The 16,714-nt window shown below is 38.2% G+C and overlaps 1 protein-coding gene and 1 long non-coding RNA gene across 6 annotated transcripts in view; one reads left to right on the top strand and one right to left on the bottom strand.

Annotated features, from left to right (window-relative positions):
* NAMPT (nicotinamide phosphoribosyltransferase) overlaps window positions 1-5,677 on the top strand; it is a 36,199-nt gene extending 30,522 nt beyond the window's left edge. Inside the window, exon 11 of the mRNA XM_031679788.2 lies at window positions 4,463-5,677. Coding sequence (XP_031535648.1) covers window positions 4,463-4,573 — 111 coding nt within the window. The 3' untranslated portion in view covers window positions 4,574-5,677. The remainder of the gene's footprint in view (window positions 1-4,462) is intronic.
* LOC116281333 (uncharacterized) overlaps window positions 1-16,714 on the bottom strand; it is a 131,913-nt gene that overhangs the window by 14,667 nt on the left and 100,532 nt on the right. The gene's annotated exons all lie outside the window — the stretch shown is intronic.

Genomic DNA, 16,714 nt, shown 5'->3' with positions numbered 1-16,714 from the left:
GTTCAGCACCATCAAACCAGCTTTACAAGAAACGTTAATGGGAGTAATCTAAACAGGGGGGAAAGGCCATAACTAGAAATATAATAATTACAAAAGGAAAACCTCATCGGTAAAGGCAAACATACAGTAAAGGTAGTAAATCAGCCACATACTAAGCTAGAAATTTTAAAAGACAAGTAGTAAAATTATGTCTATCCACAGTAAGCAGATGTACAAAACAAAAAGATATAAAACATGTCAAAAACAGTAATGAGCTAAATGTAAGGCATGAGACCATAAAACTCTTGGAACATAGATGAAACACTCTTTGACATAAATTGTAGCAATACTTTCTTAGCTTACTCTCCCAAGGCAAAAAAAAATAAAAAGCAAAAATAAACAAATGGGATGTAATTAAACTTTAAAGGTTTTGCACAGCAAAGGAAACCATCCACAAAACAAAAAGGCAGCTTACAGAATGGGAGAAAGTATTTGCAAGTATGTGACCAACAAGGGGTTAATATCCAAACTATACAAACAGCTCATATAACTTAACATCAAAAAAAATCCAATCAAAAATAGACATTTAGCCATGAAAAAGTGCTCAACATTGCTCATTATTAGAGAGATGCAAGTCGAAACTACAATGAGATACCACCTCACACCAGTCAGAATGGACACCATCAAAAAGTACAAATGTTAAATGCTAGAGAGGGTGTGGAGAACAGTGGGCCCTCCTACACTGTTGGTGGGAATGTAGATTGGTGCAGCCACTATGGAAAACAGTATGGAGAAAACGAAAACACAAATTTAAAGAGATCCATGCACAACAGTGTTCACAGCAGCACCATTTACAGTAGCCAAGACATGGAAGCAACCCAAGTGGACAGATGACCTTAGGAGATGCAGTGTGTAGATAGATTCATACACAGTGGAGTGTTACTCAGCTATAAAAAAGAAGTATTGCCATTTGCAGCAACATGGAGGGACCTCGAAAATATTATGCTATGGGAAATGAATCAGAAAGATAAATACTATATATCACTTACATGTGGAATCTTAAAAATAATTAAAAGAATCTATATACAAAATGGAAGTAGACTCACAGAAATAGAAAACAAACTGGTTACCAAAGGTGGGAATGGGGGTGGAAAGTTAGGGATATGGGATTAACAAACTACTATATATAAAACAGGTAAGTAACAACTACTGGGACCCACCTCGCCCTGATGCCAAACACAAGGATATCACACACAAAAAGGTACAGGCCAGTATCACTGCTGAACATTAGATGCAAAAACACTCAACAAAATAAACAAGCTAAATCCAGAAATACATTAAAAGGATCATACACCGTGACTTAATGAGAGAGATCCCAAGGATGCAAGGATAATTCAATACCTGCGAATCAATCAGTGTAATACACCATGATAACAAAACGAAGACTAAAAATCATACGATTATCTTAATAGATGCAGAAAAAGCTTTTGACAGAATTCAACATTCATTTATGATAGAAACTGTTAACAAAGTGGATACCTCAACATAAAAATAGCCATATCTGGTAAGCCTACAGCTAACATCAAATTCGGTGCCAAAATGCTAAAAGCACTTCTAAGATCAGAAACAAGACAACGCCCACTCTCACCACTTTCATTCAACATTGTATTGGAAGTCTTAGAACAGTAAGAGAAAAGAAAAGAAATCCAGATTGAAAAAGAAGTAAAATTGTCACTGTTTGCAGGTGACATACAATCCCATAGAAAATCCTAAATATACCACCAAAAACTAGATCTCATCAATGAAGTTGGTAAAGGTGCAGAAAACAAAGTTGATATACAGAAATTGGTTGCATTTCTGTACACCAACAGCACAGTCACAAAGAGAAAGTAAGGAAACAATCCCATTTACAACTGCATCACAAAGATTAAAATTACCTAGGAATAAATCTAATTAAGGAGGGAAAAGACCTGTACTTGGAAACAATAAGACATTGATGTAATAAACTGAAGATGACACAAACAGGTAGAAAGATATACTGTGCTCATAGATTGAAAGAATAAATGTTAAAATGACCATACTCCCCAAGGCAATCTACAGATTCAGTGCAATCCCTATCAAAACACCAATGGCATTTTTCAGAGAACTAGAATAATTTTAAAATTTGTATGGAAACACAAAAGACTGCAAATAGTGAAAACAATCTTAAGAGGAACAAATCAAGTGTTTACCACACTCCTTGACTTCAGACTATACTACAAAGCTACAGTACTTAAAACTGGCACAGAAACACACACATAGATCATTAGAACAGAGATTAAACCCATGCACTTATAATCCATTAATCTATGAAAAAGGAGGCAAGAATATACAAAAGGTAAAGACAGTCTCTCCAATAAGTGGTGCTGGGAAAACTGAAGAGCTACATGTAAAAGAATGAAATTAGAACATTTTCTAAACCTTTTACAAAAATGAACTCAAAGTGAGTTGACATAAATGTAAAACCAAAAACCAAAAACAGGCTCTTGAGATAAGTCATAGCAATATTTTTTTTTTTGCATCTGTTTCCTAAGGAAAGGAAACAAAAGCAAAAATGTAAACAAGTGGGACCTAATTAAACTTAAAGCTTTTGCACAACAAGGGAAACTATCAACAAAACAAAAAGACAGACTACTGAATGTGAGAAAATATTTGTAAATGATACGACAGAGAAGAGGTTAATATCCAAAATATATAAACAGCTCATACAAGTAGATATCAAAAAGAAAACAAAAAGCCTCATTAAAAAAAGGGCAGAAGACCTGAGTAGACATTTTTCCAAAGAAGACATACAGATGACCAACAGGCACACAAAAAGATGCTCAGCATCGTTAATCATCAGAGAAATAAATGCCAATCACAATGACAATGAGTATCACTTCACACCTGTCAGAATGGCTGTCATCAAAAAGACCACAGATAACAAATATTTACGAAGATGTGGAGAAAAGGGAATCCTTATAACACTGTTGGTGGTAATGTAAATTGATACAGCCACTGTGGAGAACAGTATGGAGGGCCCTCAAAAAACTAAAAATAGAGTTACCCTATTTATCCAGCAATCCCACTGCTGGGTATATATCCAAAGAAAATAAATATACTAATTTGAAACATATGCACTCGAGTGTCCATAACAGCATGATTTACAGTAGCCAAGACGCAGCAATAGGGAAACAACCCAAGTGTCCATCAACAGATGAGTGGATAAATATAGGTGTGTGTGTGTGTCAAAATGTACACACACACACACACAGGACTATTACTCAGCCTTAAAATAATAATGGAAATTTGCCATTTGCAAAACATGGGTGGACCGTGGAGGGTTGTGCTATGTGAAATAAGTCAGAGAAAGACAAATACTGTATGTTATAACTTACATGTGGAATCAAAAAAATAAAACAAATGTGAATATAACAAAACAGACTTACAGATACAGACAACAAATTGGTGGTCACCAAAGTGGGGAGGAGCAAGATGGCAAGGGGCGGGGGTAAGAGGTGCAAACTGCTGTGTACAAAATAATCTGCAGCACAGGGAATGTAGCCAGTATTTTATAATAACTTTAAATGGAACATAATGTATAGAATACTAAGTCATTGTGTTGTGTACTTGAAACTAATTCTGTATATCAACTATACCTCAATTTTTTTTAATGTAGGGGAAAAAGGGAACAACATAATGAAAAAAATTAGATAATGTTATATGCTCCTTACTTTCAGATGAAATGGAAAACTTAGGCACAGTAGATCACTTCTGTGGATTTTTCAAGAGAAGCTAGAGGCAGATAATTCCTTAGTGAGAGAGGAAAGGCTGTACCTGACCCAAAAGGGACTTCAGGCCTAATTCTCTTCATTTATCTTTGTTATTCTTACATGGATCAAATGGATTACATGTATCAGTGACTTCTGGAATACACACTTTCAATCTTTAAATTAGTGACTATGCTATTAGTCAAGAAATCAATTATCTGTTTATGTTTCTGTTTTGGATTTAGTTTCTAGTTTTCAGAGTTGACTGGTTGGTTTGTTTTAAGGCCAGAACTCATGATTAGCAAGTTTATTAAGTTCCAGATTTATAAGTTTGATCAGTGTTGAGTCTTTTGGCTGGGACCAAGGGAAGGTCTGGCCAGGCTTTCCTTGTTGGTCTGATGATGGGTCAGAGATGGGTCAGTTTTTCCTTTAAGGAGAACTGTTTCAAGAGTGTAATATTTAGATCATTCCTTTAAAAAAAAAAAGTTAAGTATCTCTACATCCCACTTTAGATTGTGCCTCGTTCTCTGCCTACTGCACCAGTGTTCTATGTAAAATCATCTCAGAATTTGAACACTATCACCATCTCTGTGTATTTGACTAGTCAACATAGTTCATCAAAGCATTACTTAAGAATGTTGCTTTGATAGTCTAATATATAATCATTAAATTTTATTATTGGTATATTTGTGCAGGATCTTCTCCATACTGTCTTCAAGAATGGGAAAGTGACAAAAAGCTATTCATTTGATGAAGTAAGAAAAAATGCACAGCTGAATATCGAACTGGAAACAGCACCTCATTAGGCTTTATTTTACGACTGGATGTATGTGTGCCTGTGTGTACGCGTGTGTGTGTGTTTACGTGCATGCACACACATGTGTGCACATGCTGTGTGTGTGAGAATGTAACGCATAATGTTTATTGTACAGATGTGTGGGGTTTCTTTGTGTTTTATGATACATTACAGCCAAATTATTTGTTGGTTTATGGACATACTGCCCTTTCATTTTTTCTTTTTGCAGTGTTTAGGTGATCTCAAATTAGGAAATGCACTTAACCATGTAAAAGATAATTGCTAAAGTAAGCTTTTTAGGGCCCTTTGCCAATAGATAGTAATTCAATCTGGTATTGATCTTTTCACAAACAGAACTGAGAAACTTTTATATATAACTGAAGATCACATAAAACAGATTTGCATAAAATTATCATGATTGCTTTGTGTTTATATTTAACTTGTATTTTTGTACAAACAAGATTGTGTAAGATATATTTAAAGTTTCAGTGATTTAACAGTCTTTCCAACTTTTCATGATTTTTATGAGCACAGACTTCAAGAAAATACTTGAAAATAAATTACATTGCCTTTTGTCCATTAATCAGCAAATAAAACATGGCCTTAACAAAGATGTTTGTGTTATTGTACAATTTGAAAATTATGTCAGAACATACCCAATAGAATTACTAAACCTCACTGCCCCCTTGTAGACCATGTATTAATCATTCTACATTAAAGGAAATAATGGTTCTTACTGGAATGTCTAGGACTGTACAGTGATTATGTATGTTGGTCATTGTATGCACCAGTGAAATGCCAAATTTGAAAGGCCTGTACTGCAATTTTATATATCAGATATTGCCTGTGGCTCTAATACACACCTCAAGGTTTTAAGATTTTTAGAAAGGACTTCTGCTTACACTATAGAATATATACATAAATGTAAAATATTGACAGAAATGGAAGTAGTGTATTTTAAAGTAATTACACTTCTGAATTTATTTTTCCTATTCTATAGTTGATATGACTTAAATGAATTACTGGAATGGGTAGTGAGTGTACTTATTTTAAATGTTTTGATTCTGTTATATTTTTCATTAAGTTTTTCAAATATTAAATTGGATATTAAATTGTATGGACATCATTATTAATTTTAAACTGAATCCCTCAATGAATAATACTCAAGTTCTTAAATGAAGATAAATTATGCCCAATGAAAAGCATGATGGAATGAGTTTGAATAGAAGAATCTTAACCAAAAGCAGGAAGTTGGCTAAATTCAAAGTGTTCAGCATCAACATGTTCTAGATTGATTACACTGCTACATCCTGAGTCAGTCATCACATCCAACTAGAGACCAGGTTTTGATTTTTGTTTTTAAGATGATCTTTTATATTTCAGTCTGTCCTAAGGCAAGGATTAGCCAGCGATGGCCTGCAGGCCAAATTCCAAATACTCTTTTTTTGTAAATACATACTGTCTGTGGCTGCTTTCTCACAACAGCAGAAATTGAGTTGCTGCAGAAGTGTCCATACGGCCCACGGGGCCTGACGTGTTTGCTATCTGGCCCTTTACAGGAAGGTTTGTTGACCCCTGTTGTAGGAAAAGGAGTGTGCCTTCATACAGAGTTTGTCTCACTTTTGTCCTTTCTTTCCTCGTTAAGATTCTCTTTAAGAATCTGACATTGGAAGACCTAAAAGCTTAAACAACGTGACATTACATGCGAAATTTTAAAAATTGAAAAGCCATAAATCATCTGTCCTAAACAGTTAAATAAAAAAGAATTTTGTCACTAGAGTAATCTAGTTAGAGGTGAGTTATCTTTATTGAACATCTTTTATGAGCATCATTAAAAAGAATATAGGTTTTTGCAGATGATTCTGAGTACTTGTTTAATGAGAACAAGAAGCATCATTCATAGTTGGAGCAGAAGTTTTCACCCTGCAATCTCTGGTAGAAAATAATTTTAAGCTGATTTTTGTTAATGTATCTAAGTAAAGAATAGTTATTACACACCTTTCTTCACAAAATGTGCTAAGGGGCTTATAGAGAAGTAAAAGAGACTATTACCAGTAATAACTTTGATAACCACTCAAATGATTTTGTTTAAACATTGGAATTATACTACAGACAATATTCTTTGTGCACTGTGAATTTCAGCAGCTTCAGAGTATCTAGCAGTTTTATTTTAAAACTTTCAGTGAATGCTGAAATCTGTACATTTGTACATGGCCATAGATTGGGGGAATGGAGTGACTAATTCTGTTAGTTCTTAGCCATTTGGAACTGATTAATCCTGAATTTTCCATCACTTAAGCACTTAGTATGTGGCCATCCCCATTCTGAGCAGCAGCTGGTTAACACAGATAACAAATAGAATTCTGCTGTCTCCCTTCAGCCAGCCTGACTCTTCCAGACGAAAGCAAATGGCTTAAGTCATTAGATTTGCAGCTGACATCAGTTAATCCCCCTCAGTTCATAATATCATGAAGTATTTGTATTTTAAATAGGAGATAAGATTTTTGTGTTAAGACTCTTTATTTGTACTCTATACTTAAAATGATTTTAACGATTATCCCTTATTTCCTTTCTTGAGATAAATTGTTATGAAAAATATTTTATAATGAAATCCATCTTGAAAAACTAGAAAGAAAAAATGGCAAGGTAATTATTGTTCTGTTTGCCATAATTTAGAATTCAACACTTAAACTAAGTATTTTATAGTTTTACATTCCTTTTTAACCCATTCAGTGGAGAATGTCACCTTTTCTCCCAAGCTGTATGTTAAATCAATTCTAATATGTATTCAACATCAAAGATACACATGTAATAAACATGGAAATAAAGTTTAGCTCTATTAGTGAAATGTTAAATTTGACTGTGTGCTTCAAATAATGGCATTTCCAGAGTTACCTTTTTTAGGTATTCTTCCAGTTCGAAGAATTAAAGAATGAGAGAGGGAGAAACATCAAGGATGGCTCTTACTCTCCGCCTTGTGCAACTGTGTGAATGGTGGTGCCTCTTACCAAGAGAGAACACTGGCGGGAGACCAGATTTGGGGGGCAAAGAGTACAATTCCTCAGTTAAGATTTGAGATGTCTTTCAGACATATAAATGTGAACTTTAGGTAGTTGGATATACAGATTTGTGTGTGAATTTGGTGTATAAATGGTCATTGGAGACACAAGAGAGGATATTTCTCTAGGGAGAGTACAGAGTATGGCATACCGTAGGCCCAATTCAGCCCACTGTTCTTGTAAATAAAGTTTTATCAGAACGCAGCTCATTCATTATTGTCCATGGCTGCTTTCGTGCTGCAATGGCAGAGTTGCGCAGGTGTGATTTAGGCCTACAAGGCCTAAAATAATTTACTACATGGCCCTTTAAAGAAGAAGAAAAGTGCCAATCTCTACTATAAAGAAAAGATGGCCTAAAGCAAGGCCATGGGGGCTCTCAAAAGTCAAGTGGCAGAAGATGAGCAGGCAAAGGAGACTGACAAGCAGTAGCTAAAGAAACGAAAGGAAGACCAGGAGGAAAGTCACGAAAGCCCAGGGAAGGGCATTCTTCTGCACAGGTGCTGAACGCCGCTGAGAGATCCAGTAGAGCGAGGGACGCAAAGGCACAGATGGGATCCAACCTTCAGGGAGCAACTGACGGCTTGGAGACGTTCCCTTCTAGGTAGTAGAGGAGGAAGATGTCAGAAGCTACCTGACACAACTGTTGGCTGTGGAAAAGGGACTGAGATAATAGTGTGTCTCCCTCTGTGGTTTTATTTTTGTTCCCCTCTCCTAACACTCTGGTGCCTGGGTACAGACATGGAGAAATGGAGATACTTGGGGTTTGGCCAGATAAGTCTGATAGAACAAAGGACAATAATTGAATAATTATTGAAATTGAGTTACTGGAAAGTGGTCCTGCAGTATCTAAACCGAATAGGTAAGGACATGAAGGCAACACAAAGTGTTGAGAAGACAGCAGAGAGCCCGATGGACTGCCCGACAACAGCTCTGATCTGCTGGGAGTTGTTGAACAAGCAGGTTTGGAAGGACAGGAAGTGCTCGCCTGAGACCAGGATGCTTGGATCAATGATCTCAAAAGAGTGATGGTGTAGGATGACCCAAGGCATGACCTTGCTAAGTGAAGTAAAGAATGTCATTGGCAACAAAACGATCAAGAAACCTGAAGAGACAAGTTGAGACGGACAGGCGGACGTTAAAATCATCCAGAGTTGTAGCGGAGAGGGAAACTAAGTCAGGTGCCAAAGCGGTCAGTGAATGAAGGAAAGGGACCAGGAGGTCAGCCAGAGGCAGCAACAGGGGAGGGTGACACGAGTCTAAGAGGGATGAGGCGGTGAGGACCACTGCCCAGGCAAGCCTGCAGCAGGAGGAGCTCAGCCTCTTGGAAGAGTCCAAGCATGAGTGGACAAGCAACCGATTAAAAAGCGCTCTGTGTGTTGCAGGTTTGAGATCTTTTACCAGGTGCTCAAGCAGCGTTTGTTGACTTAGTGAATGGATGGAATGAAGGAATATCTAGATTTCAATTTTCTTGGCTTTATTAGCTTGCTACAGATATCCCTTTCACTGACAAAGTCCCAAGGGTTCAAGACTTTAAATACATTTTTGAATTTTTGTTCTGTTTTTAATGTTTTAAGATTTACACTTTGTTTATTTTTTAAAGAAACCAGCCAGAGCATTCTGCAGCCATTTAAAAGTAGTCACCTCTTATTCGGGTATTCAGGTTCTTCCTACCCTACCTTAAATTATTATTTTATTTTATTCAAAAGTTTCTCTAATTATTATGTTTCCCCAGAGATGACTCTGTCTTTATTTGATTCACAGTTCTTCACTGCATTAAAACTTACTTATTAAAATACTTATTTAAGTTATTCCAGAAAGGAGAAACAAATACGTTTTTAGGGGGGAGGTTATGGCTCAGTGGTATAGCACATGCCTAGCATGCATGAGGTCCTGGGTTCAATCCCCAGTGCCTCCTCTGAAAAATCAAATAAGTAAATAAACCTATTTACCTACCCCTTGCAAAAAAAAATTGCATATATATATATTATATATATATATATGTATAATATATATATATTTTTTTCTTGAATGGAATTTTAGAATCATTCAAATTATCAACTTAACCAAAGTTTTTTTTTAACGAATATAAAAATAGGTCCTTGGTAATCAGGAATTTTGCCTGCTTGCCGTCACGTGGGCTGGCTGACTGACCCCTGGCCTTACTGGTATACAGGACTCGTGGTGACTTGACTAGCATATGCACAAGGGACCGGAAGCTTTCACCACTTTTCGGAGCTCATGCTGCTCTTGTGGTGAGTAGAGTAAACCACCAGTTGACTTTCCTACCAGTTTGTAACATAATCTCTGCAGAGAAGTACAAGTTTGGATTACACTGATTCATGTTCATCCCAGACAAAAGAAGCTGCTTTGGTTGGCAACAAACTACAGTTAACAATACAGTTATCCTGACCTGCTTTGTTTTTTTAAATAATTCTGTAATTGCCTACTGAGCTGTTACTTATTTGACTTCTCGAGGGAAGTTCTTTAGTTTTTATTGATGGATCAGCGATTGTGTAGGGCTCTCTTGAAGAACTGGCTACGAGTTAAATTCTCATTAGGTCTTCCTGAACAGCCTAAAGATTTCTACCAGATTTCTGATCCTGGGAAAAAAAACAACTCTGATCTTCAGCCTCTCCCTTTCTATTCCTTCCTCCTCAGCCTATAAACAAACGTTCCATTTTCTCCTGTCCTTTTGAAAAAAAATAGTAACTCCCTTGATAATTAATACCAGCCCTATCTCCCTTCTCCCCTTCATACCCAGACTTCTCAAGCTGTTTGCACTTCCTCTCCATTTACTGCCTCCCTTCCTGTTCATCTCCCATCTGGTTCTCATCCCTCATTAAATAAAAGGGAGGCCTCCTGATTGTCCAACGAATATGTTTAGGTCTTATCTTATCAGAGGATCGCTCCTGTATTTGCCAGGGTTAATGATTGATTCCTTGAAACTACTTCATCTCCTGTGTTGTAACATCGTGGGTGCCTTCTCTCTCTGGGGCTCTTCACACACCTACCTTTTAAATGTTGACATGCCCTACTCATCTCCATATTTGTCTTGGCTGATCTCAGCCACTCACATGGTCTCAGCAATTGTCTATTTACTAAAGCCTCCATGCATTTAATCTCTAGCCCAGACCTTTCTACCTATGATGCGTTTCCACCCAGATACCCACTCAGTTACAACAAGTCCAAACGCATCATATTCCTCCTGGTTTTGTATGTCATTTGGGGGTTCAGCCCACCACCCAAATGAGACTTCCCTCTCCATTACCCTACCCATGTACTCAACTTGACTATCATGTTGATTTACCTACTAAACAATGTTATAATCTGTCTTTTCTCCAACTCCCATTTCAGGCACACAAATCTCTTTCTGACACAATACCAAAAAATATCTAACTAGATTTCCTATCCTCTCAGCCCTCTCCCCTTCCCAGTCTGCTACCAAAGTGTTCTAACGAAATCTAATAGTTTCGATCCTCTGCTTAAAGCATCTAATGTCCTCTTTAGCTGATAATGCCCAGAATCCAGCCCAACCCACAAAACCCTCCCTGATCTGGCTCCTGCCACACAGATGGCCTTAGGCCCTGCCCTTTGTTCTGTGTGCCAGCATCACGACTTGCTCTGCCTTTACACACCCGTGCAGTACACACATCACACTGTTTCCCCACCAATGCTGCTCAGGCTGCCTTGGCTGACTTTGGTGTTTGGCGGTAACACCTCCAAGAGTCACGGAACAGCTCGCTCACCTGCCTCCCATCCTCGTGCCCTTCCTCTGGCCTCCAAAGGCACCGAGTGCATTTTGAAAACAGCACAGAGAATCCCTGGACCTATGTCCTGTGCGACACAAACAGGACGGTGTTTTATTCACTGGGATCTCCTGCACTCGGAACATAGTAGGCATTCGACTGTTGAATAAATGTCATTAAGATAAACACTGTTCTACAGTGTTTTGGTACCCTCTGTCATACTAATAGCCTGAACAGTTTAATCAGTGTTAACAAAAAGCTAGAACATTTTACTAAGTTTTTTCTAAAAGATGGATAACTTTTTCAAGACATGTTCACGTATTACTGCCTTTTTGAAAAATCCTTACAGTAAATCCATGAAGTATGGTGTTTCATCAAAATACAGATTAGAAAATTAACATACAGGGGATAAATTATTTACCTAAGACTTCCTTGTACAGACTTCAGTAGTTCATAACCTTCCTTGGGTCTTAAACCTCTTGAGAATTTGCTTCAAGCTATGGACCATGTTACAGAAAAACTCATTTGCAAGTAAAACCATTTACATATAACTTAAGGGAGCTGTCAGAGAATCAACTCTGAGAAAGAACTCCTCTAGTTCCTGGCTGACCTGGGAGATGTACCAAGGTTCAGTTCCAGACCTCCTCAATAAAGTGACCTTCTCAACAGAGCGAGTCACATGAATTTTTTGCTTTCCCAGTGCCTACAACAAAAGTTATGTTCACGCTATCCTGTAGCAATTAAGAATGCAATAAATAGCATTGTCTTTTTAAAATATGTATGTACCTTAATTTTAAAAAAAACTTTACTGCTAACCATCATCTGACAATGCAGAATTGCTACAAACCTTCACTTTATACAAACAAAATATCTACAAAGCTCAACAAAGCAAAGTGCAGTAAAATGAGGTTCGCCTGTCATTGCAGAGCAGAGATTAGCATTCAGGGCGTGCTCCACCAAATGCCCTTCCCTCTTTACTTTCTAAGTGGTGCTCTTAGAAATTTTAAGATTTTAATCACCTTAAATTGTTTCTGGAACAAGGCAAAGTAAATAAGTATCATTTTAATTCAGCCAGCAAGGGTTTCTACAGACTTTACTGATGCAGATTCCAAAACTGATGGCTATTTAAATGCCTTTTTTTACAGATGGAGAAACAGAATCTTCTGTGTAAACCAGCAACACTAAACTTTTGACAAAAGCTTTCTTTGTTTTTATAATTAGACAATTCTATTTCCAGAAATGTAAACAAACTAGGTAATTCTGACCACCTTCCCACTGAAAACAAAAAAAACTAATGGGTAACTTTTTTTTTTTTTAAAGTATTGCACTAACAGGACAATAAGAAATTACTAGGTCAAAATCCAAGTGAAAATGGGACCCAGGGTTGAGAACCAAGCACTGAAGGTACTTTTGTTCTGGGGTATTTACCAAACCTGGGGAGTATGAGCTTCACTTTTCAGGTCCTGACAGGACATGTGAATAGAAATCCAAGACCCTCCATAAAGCAGGCCCTGCAAAGGCTACTTCAGGTTGAGGAGGAACCAGAGAGGTTCCAGAATGGTTGAGAGGTTAAGGCTTTGGACTTAAGGATGAGGAGGAACCAGTGGTAAACCAACCCCTGCTCCACCAGGGCGCTGTAAGAAAAGATGCTTTAGCTCCGGGCAGACCAACTCAAGAAAAATCTCTAAGAAGCTGTCACTGCAAGCTAGCCCCTGCACCTCACTACAGTCCAAACCCACACCCCCTACATGTTACAAACTCCTCAAGATATAAATTTAGATTATAAAACTGGACTGGCAGAGTTCCCTAAATGCCTGACAGAATGCAAATCCTCTGTGAAAGGATACTGTTTCATCCTAAACCTCAAAGAATTCCCAAAATAATGTTCTTAGGAAAATGAGCAACTCACAAAGTAATCATACAAGGAAACAGGGCACCATGAATAAGAGTGGCAGGAAAAAAAAGTCCATAAAAGTTTCAGATATTGAAATTCTGGGACATTCTAGAACATGCTTAATATGTCTTTTTAAAGTAAAATAAGTTGAAAATATCTGTAGGGAAGAGGAAACGTTTTAATGACCTAAGAGATTTGAAAAAGGGATTAGTAGAATTTGTGAAAACAAAAAGTACAGAAACTGAAGTGAACAATCAGATAAGACACAGAGGGAACCAAAGGGAAGGCGGGTGGGGAGGACTCATTCAGGACGCAGCACAAAGCAAAGGGACAAAATCAAAAAGAAGTGAAGCAACATGGAAGGGGGGATGGGCCTCAGAGCTATAGAAGAAGAGGAACAAAAATAGGGAAGAGGCTGGATTTCAAAAGAGAAGGGCTCACAATATACCTGAACTGGTAAGAAGCAACAAGTGGACGAGTAAAGAAGCTCAGTGACTCTCAAGCAAGATAATTTTTTTTTAAATCCATACCCAGACATGATACAGTGAAACTGAAAATCAACCACAACACAGAAAGTGTCTTAAAAGCAGCCAGAGAAAAAGACTGCATTCTAAGGAAGAGACTGACAGCTGAACTTAGCAACAGAAGCCAGGAGACAACACAACATCCTAAAAGGAGGCAACTGCCAACAAAGAACCCTATTCCCACAAAAAATATTTTTCAAGAAGGAAAATAAAGATATTTTCCGATCACCAAACACTACGTTTGCCACTAGCCTACCTCCACTGAGAAAATTCTAAGAAATGAAACATGAAGAGAACAGAAGTCGTAAATACATCAGGGGAAACAGCTATGATGATGTCCTGTAGATTTAAATTTGACAATATTTAAAACCTCCAGGTATGACGTTAGTCAGGAGCAAGGTGCATGGACGTCAAAGTGTTCTAAGGCACTTGAATTGTCAGGAGGAGGTTAAATTTACTGAGCAATTTTAGACTTTGGTTTAAGTATGTTTGTTGAATTAACAGGAATAGGAACAAAGTATGTTACTTTCAAACTAACAAGAAAAGGTTAAAATTTTTCAAAAGGTGGCCAAAAATGAGAGAAAAGGAAACAAAAACAAGTGGGGCAAACAGCAAAATAACATGCGTGACATTCAATATATATAACATATGTGAATAATACATAAATATATCCTCTACACGCAGAATCAAAAGACAGAATGATTTTTTTAAGCCAACTGTTTACTACTTACAAGAGACACGTCTAAATTATAAGATGCCAAAAGTTGAAAATATTTTTAAAAGTAACACTTTACTAAAAATACTTGCTGCTATTTTCCTTTAAATCAGAGGACTCGTTTGCTTGGGGTTTCTGACCAAGGCAGGCTGAAACTGCACATTGCATCACTGGGCTCCAGAGCAGTGCCAACAAAGTGTGGCTCTCACAGGGAACAGAGCCTTCCAGCTCCGGGCTCGGAGCTTTATTTACCAAGCTTGGGGGACAGTATGAGCCCCTGGCAACGAGCTCTGTCTCCTCTCAGATTGTGGTGATTCCCGGGAAGCCACATTTGGGAACATCAGGGGACACTTCTGTGCAGGAAAAGATGCCTCTAAGAAACAATGCCTGCTGTTCATTTTTTGACTGAACCCTTTAGCTGCCAACGTTTATATTTTTCACCTCCATTCTCTGTATTTGAGCAGGGTTTATGTGCTTTCCCCTTCGTACCAGTAGGTGGAGCAGGGGAGGGGTGGGATAAGAATTACCTGCAGCGCTTTCTGAACCACCTACATTTACTCCTGAACATCTGATACGTGCCTGGATATGACAGCAGAGGAGGGCCTGTGTCGTTTGGAAAGCCCACCAGAGGAGTCATAAACTTACCCATCACCCCTGGTTGAGAATCACTGCTCTGTACAAACCACTACCCAAATGGCGATGCCGGCCTTGACCCCTAAGTGCTTTGCAACCCTGGTGCCTCCATCCTAAACCTTCACCAGCAGTGTCCTCCTTCCTGCTAAGACAACAAGGCACCGTGAGAGATGGCCAGGAATGGTTCTGCGAGGTTAATACAACTGTCACCACCCTATCCTGCCCGAAGAAGAAAAGGTCACGGTATTTTTCTACGGGAAGCCAAGAGGAGAATGACTTAGCTGTGGGAAAGGACGCATTTCGAATCATTTCTAGACTCGGCAAACCTAGTAACATGTCAAAACACGCCCTTTCCTCTCCTCTTCACATACGAAAACCTGGGAAAAATAAACCTCTAAGGAGGCATCTAGCAACAATTTCCAGGTATAAAACCTAGGTGTGTACTTTGTGTTATCCATGTTCTTCACAAGGGGCAAGTGTTACTGTTACTATCAAAAAATGACACCAAGTATTTTTGATAAACAGAGAGACAAGTTCTGGCCTCATCAGCCAGGACAGTGAGGCGCCCAGGACTCCTCTGGAAATGAGCTTTTCCAACTGCTGGATGTGGGCGAGGAGAGCTTTCTGCTTTTGTGGGCCACTAGCCCACCGGAAAAAAACTAAGGCTCACGTAACTTAAAAAGCAGCTCAATTTAGCAGTGTGTGTGTGTGCGTGTGCGTACGTGTTTGTGTGTGTGTGTGTGTGTACACACACAGAGAGGGAGAGTACCTCATTCCTCTCCCTCCTAGCTAGGAATGAGGAAACTAGGAAAAGAGAACAAATGCATGTGCCACAAATATTTAAAAAGCTACTTCATATTTCTTTTTGCATGTGCTTTGATACTTTGTCTTCCAAGGAATTTGGAAGAAAAAAAATCTTTTCTCAAGTGCTCACCTGTCTTGGGTTAACAATTGCTTTCATAAATAATTAGGTATTAATTCAGGTTTATTTTCCTGTTAACTATCAGTAGGTTATCTATTGTGATCTGAGCTTATGCAAGGAGAAATATTACTTGTGACCCACGTGAATAGTATTGCTTCTATTAATTTATAGATTAATGTAGTATTAAATTAGGAGTCAGTTCATTGACTATTGGGGTTGAGATGTGTGTGTTCTTGACGCTGAACACTTTCTTAATTGGCGGCTGCTATTAAGCCAACGATGATGATGTCGATGCTTACACTCTAGGGAGGGTGTATCCTGCATCCAAAAAAAAAAAAAGCTGTACCTTCTTTGAATAACATTTAAAATTACATGAGAAGTTATGTTCTTAAGTAAAACAACAAAATTAAAAAAAAAAAAGCTGTTTTAACCCCATATGATGCCCAAGGACATGGGAAGTCTTAACAGGAAGAAACTGTACTCATTGGATTAAACTGTTTCTTCGGCAGGTCCCTCATCTCCCCCAACTAGACACTGTGCTCTGTGAGGGCAGGAGTGGCACCTGGCCTTTCAGCCGTGCATACAGCCCTCAGGCCTCAGCTCGGGCCTGTCCTGTGTAGACGTTCGCCAAGTAACTGGTGAGCAAAGGCGCTTCCTA

This window comes from Vicugna pacos, chromosome 7 (genome assembly GCF_048564905.1).
Source record: "Vicugna pacos chromosome 7, VicPac4, whole genome shotgun sequence".
NCBI lineage: Eukaryota > Metazoa > Chordata > Mammalia > Artiodactyla > Camelidae > Vicugna > Vicugna pacos.
Note: the sequence above shows the minus strand (reverse complement) of the source record. Positions and strands in the feature narration are given on the sequence as shown.